The sequence below is a fragment of the Helianthus annuus genome, chromosome 4 (genome assembly GCF_002127325.2).
Source record: "Helianthus annuus cultivar XRQ/B chromosome 4, HanXRQr2.0-SUNRISE, whole genome shotgun sequence".
In the NCBI taxonomy this organism is placed as follows: Eukaryota; Viridiplantae; Streptophyta; class Magnoliopsida; order Asterales; family Asteraceae; genus Helianthus; species Helianthus annuus.
In genome coordinates, this window is record NC_035436.2 from 193056051 (window position 1) to 193061516 (window position 5466).

A 5466-nucleotide genomic window follows, 5' to 3' on the forward strand; every position below is an offset into this window, starting at 1 on the left:
TTTAAGCATGGGTGATCATTCCATGCCTAACTAAGGCTAGGCTACCCAATACCCGCCCCTGACAATAACCCTAGTACCTAAAAATAATACTAACACTACTACTACTAATATATTATTACTAATAATAAAGCTAATATTAACTACTAAAAATAAATAATAAATAACTAAACATAAACTTAAACGAGAGTATACCTCAAAACTATCTACGGCACGTTGATGTAGAGTTTCCCTACTCCTGCTCCTACTCGCGCTCCAAAAACGACTACTAACAACACCCAACGGGGTATCGTATACTCAGGATTCTCTATACTAGAGCATTCCTGTTAAAGAAACTGATACCTAAACAAACTACTGAGAATCTTATTTAAAGCAAGCAAGCAGGCACCTCAAATCCCTTTCTGGTCGATGTGGGATTCAATTGACGTGCCTACCTACCCGCTTGACCTGCTAGCTTGCTTGTTTATATATATTAATTCAGCTGCTTAACTCGTTTTTCTTGTATAACTTTTAAAACATGACGTTTTATAAAACGACGAATATGTCATTAGAACGAGCATATTTTTATCTACGTTTTAACCTAAGTTTCATTAAAAACGGAATAAGGTAAAAAAAAATATTATATTTAATTATTAATATTAACGTTCTCCTATATTAGCCAAGGTTTGTCAAGATATTTCACCTTTCACACAATCATCTTACTCGTTTAACAATATATGAAATATAAATTACATATTTCACACGTTTATAACCAGCACATTAAGGTTCGGGGTATTACATCCTTCCCTCCTTACAAAAATTTCGTCATCGAAATTTGTCATTACTTAAAAAGATGAGGGTACCTATCTTTCATTATGTTTTCTAGTTCCCATGTAAAGTTGGGTCTATGACGTGCGTTCCACTTGACTTTGACTAACGGGATTTCCTTCTTGCGTAACTTTTTAACCTTCCTATCTTCGATTTGTAGTGGTTCTTCAATGAAGTTGAGTTTGTCGTCAACCTGTACGTCTTCCAGGGGTATTTGTTATGCTTCGTCCATTAGGCACTTCCTTAAATTTGATACATGAAAAGTATTATGTATTCCTGCCAGCTGTTCAGGAAGTTTTAGCCGATAAGCCACTGGTTCTACTTTGCTTGTTACTTCAAACGGCCCAATGTATCGGGGTTTCAACTTTCCTTTCTTTCCAAACCGAATCACTCCTTTCAGAGGTGATACCTTAAGCATTACTTTATCCCCTAGTTGGAACTCTAGGGGTTTACGCCTCTGATCTGCATAACTCTCTTGTCGATCTTGAGCACTTTTCATCCTTTCTTTGATTTGCTGGATCTTTTCTGTGGTCTCCACAATGATTTCTGGTCCTGATAGTTGACTTTCCCCTACTTCCGTCCAACAGATAGGAGTTCGGCACCTTCTTCCGTATAAAGCTTCATAAGGTGCAGCTTTGATGCTGGCGTGATAGCTATTATTGTAGGCGAATTCGATGAGTGGTAGATGAGTGTCCCAACTTCCACCAAAATCAATTACACAAGCCCGAAGCATATCTTCTAATGTCTGAATAGTCCGTTCACTCTGCCCATCCGTCTGAGGATGATATGCAGTGCTTAGATTAAGCTTGGTTCCCAACTCTTGTTGGAAACTTTGCCAGAATTTAGATGTGAAACGACTATCTCTGTCTGATATGATCGATACAGGCACCCCATGTCGTGAGACTATTTCTTTGATGTAAATTTGAGCTAGCTTGTTCATCTTATAGTCCTCACAAATTGGCACGAAGTATGCAGACTTGGTCAATCTGTCCACTATTACCCAAATAGTATCATAACCGTGACTTTACCTTGGGAGCTTCGTGATAAAATCCATGGTGATTTTCTCCCATTTCCATTCTGGAATCTCTGGTTGTTGCAAGTATCCAGAGGGTTTTTGATGTTCTGCCTTCACCTTAAGGCAAGTAAGGCACTTTTCCACATAATGGGCAACATATCGCTTCATTCCTGGCCACCAATAATCTCTCCTTAAATCCTTATACATCTTGTCACTGCCAGGGTGAATGGAATACTTAGACTTATGAGCTTCCTCTAAGATTGTATCCTGCAGTCCTCCAAAATTAGGAACCCATATCCTATTGTTGAACCTAAGGATATTATCATTTCCCATTTCCAATTGCTTCAGTCTCCCAATCATTCGTTCTTTTACAATATGATTCTCTTTTAAGGCTTCTTGTTGTATATTCTTAACTTGATCTAAGAGACTAGTTTTAACCTATATTCTGGTTGCACGAATTCTTATTGGTTGAGGTTTATCTTTTCTACTTAGAGCATCTGCTACTATGTTTGCCTTACCTGGATGGTAGTGGATCTCACAGTCGTAATCACTTAATAACTCCATCCATCGTCTCTGATGCATATTGAGCTCCTTCTGCTCAAATATGTGTTTTAAACTTTTATGGTCACTATAGATAGTGCACTTTGTACCGTAAAGATAGTGCCTCCAAATTTTCAATGCGAACACTATGGCACCAAGTTCCAAATCATGGGTTGTGTAGTTCTGTTCATGAATCTTCAACTGTCTAGAGGCGTAGGCAATCACTTTGCCTCTTTGCATGAGTACACATCCCATACCATAGTGAGATGCATCACAATAGACGGCAAAATCTTCCGTTCCTTTAGGAAGTGACAGTAGTGGGGCGCTACATAACTTATGCTTTAACGTGTTAAAGGCTTCTTCTTGTTTTGGTCCCCAATTAAACTTAGAGGCTTTCTGGGTTAGTGTGGTTAATGGTGTTGCAATCTTTGAGAAGTCTTGAATAAACCTTCTATAGTATCCTGCTAACCCCAGAAATCTTCTGATTTCAGTGGGATTCTTCGGTACTTCCCATTTCTTGATGGCCTCGATCTTTGCAGGGTCAACTTGTATTCCACATTCATTTATCACGTGGCCTAGGAATTGCACCTCATGTATCCAAAATTCACACTTAGAGAACTTTGCATAGAGTTTTTCTTTCTTGAGCAATTCAAGGACTGCTCTCAGGTGTTGTTCATGTTCTGCCTCATTCTTAGAGTAGATAAGGATATCGTCAATAAAAACGATCACAAACTTATCGAGGTAAGGTTTACAAACCCTGTTCATGAGGTCCATGAACACTGAAGGTGCGTTGGTTAATCCAAATGGCATTACCAAAAATTCATAATGACTATACCTAGTCCTGAAGGCAGTCTTAGGTATGTCTTCTAGTGCAACTTTCACTTGGTGGTATCCAGACCTCAAGTCTATTTTAGAGAAATAGCTTGCCCCTTCTAATTGATCAAACAAGTCGTCGATCCTGGGCAAAGGGTATTTATTCTTTATAGTGGCTTTATTCAAGTCTCTATAATCGATGCACATGCGCATCGTCCCATCTTTCTTCTTGACAAACAAGATGGGTGCTCCCCATGGTGACGAACTAGGTTGGATAAACCCCTTGTCAAGCAACTCTTGTAGTTGCTTCTTGAGTTCTTGCATTTCTGTTGGGGCTAGTCGGTACGGCGACTTAGCAATCGGTGATGTACCGGGAACTAGGTCAATGCGAAACTCAACCTGTCTATCCGATGGTAGTCCCGGGAGCTCATCGGGAAACACTTCGGGGTATTCTCATACTACTGGCACGTCCTCGACCTTCTGCTTTTCTGTAGTGTTTATGACATATGCTAAAAAGGCAACATACCCTTTCCTTAGGCATTTATGTGCTTGTGCTATCGTGATGAGGTTCTTAGTCTTGTCAGTGCGGTCTCCCGATACAGTTAGCTGTTTGCCGTTGGGTAATCGGAGTCGGACGATCCTTTTGTCACATATAACTTCCGCATGATATGGTGTCAACCAGTCCATTCCTATGACTATGTCGAATTCTCCAAGTTCCATAGGCATTAGGTCTATAGGGATAACATGGTTGTTTAAACTTATTTTACAATTCTTAACAATGTCAACTATCTCTCTTTGACTTCCATCAGCCATTTCTACTGTAAAGGCATGATCTAGAGTTTGGGATGCCTGGTTCAAGTAAGGTCTAAAGGAAGTTGACACTAGACTTCTATTTGCACCGGCATCAAATAACACACGCGCATATACATCATTTACGAGATACGTACCCGTGATAACGTCTGTATTGGTTTTGGCTTCTTCCATGGTGAGTACAAATGCACGCCCTTTTGGCTGATTTGGTTGTGTCCTGTCATTTCTTTTGAGTTCGGGACATTCAGATCTCATGTGGTTAGGGTCTCCACATTTGAAACACTTCTTCTTTTCCTTGCATTCTTGAAGAGCATGACCCATCTTTTTACAATTTGGACAAGGAAAACGACATTCCCCTGTATGAAAGCGTTTGCAATTTTGACATTGAGGAAATGTTTTAGGCCTTTTAAAGTTGTTATTCCGGGTGTCCCCCTTTCTTTCTTCCCACTTCCTTTTTGGTGCAGGAGATTCAGCCTGCCGCATAATCATCTCGGCAGCCATGACAGCGCCAGCCTCAACAGTTTCTGCAAAAGTCTTGGGGGATTTGGATTTGATAAACACCCTCATTTCAGAGGGTAGACCCCAAATAAACCTATTGATCAGTTGTTCCTCAGTCAATGCTAAATAAGAAACCAGTCGAGATATGTCGTTGAAACGAGAAACATACTCTCGGTAGGTTTTATTTCCCATTTTTAACTGAAAGAATTCCACTTCCAGTTGCTCAGTCTCACTTCATCTCCTTAACCTTTTCTTTTCCCTCTGTTCGGACCACAATATTCCACCAGTGAAGGGCTTCAGCTTCAAACATATGTACGGCGAACCGTACTTTGTTACGGTCATCACACTCACATATGTCTAACACTGACTCCATTCTGTTGAGCCAGTCTTGAGCTTCTAGTGCTCCCTTTCTTCCGTCAAAGGACTGAGGTTTACAGGACATGAAGTGCTTATAAGTACATTCATTTGATTTGGAATATTCACCTTTTCCTTCTAGTGGCATGGTTGCAATAGTGTTTTTCCTTTCGCCCATTCCTTCCCTTCGTACTGGCGTGGAGGCTGCTGAGCTTTCTTCATGTCGTTCTCCAGATTGGTTAACATTACCGGTTTGTGCATTCTTCATTACCTTAGGCACTTCCACAGCTATATTGTGGATATCCTCAGTATTTAGACGCATGCTTGTACTAGACCGGGACCTGACACTATGAGAGGGAGTTCGAGTCCTATAAGAATCTTCATCTCTCCTTCTGTTATTCTGATTATTTCTAGACCCTTGTTTCTATGTTCAGACATTGTCTCCTTCCTATAGGAATATGAGTATAAAGAGTTACTAGTATGTATGATACATCATTATAATATAACAACTATATACATCACATATATATATATATATATATATATATATATATATATATATATATATATATATATATATATATATATATATATATACGTGTGTGTATATATATATAGCATATAGAAAGGCA

At 39.5% G+C, this 5466-nt stretch overlaps 1 protein-coding gene across 1 annotated transcript; it reads right to left on the minus strand.

Annotated features, from left to right (window-relative positions):
* Positions 1-3625: 3625 nt before the first annotated feature.
* Positions 3626-4672, minus strand: LOC110934090. The gene has a single exon (XM_022177283.1). The coding sequence runs from the start codon at positions 4670-4672 to the stop codon at positions 3626-3628; it is 1047 nt and encodes a 348-aa protein (XP_022032975.1).
* Between the last annotated feature and the right edge of the window lie 794 nt (positions 4673-5466).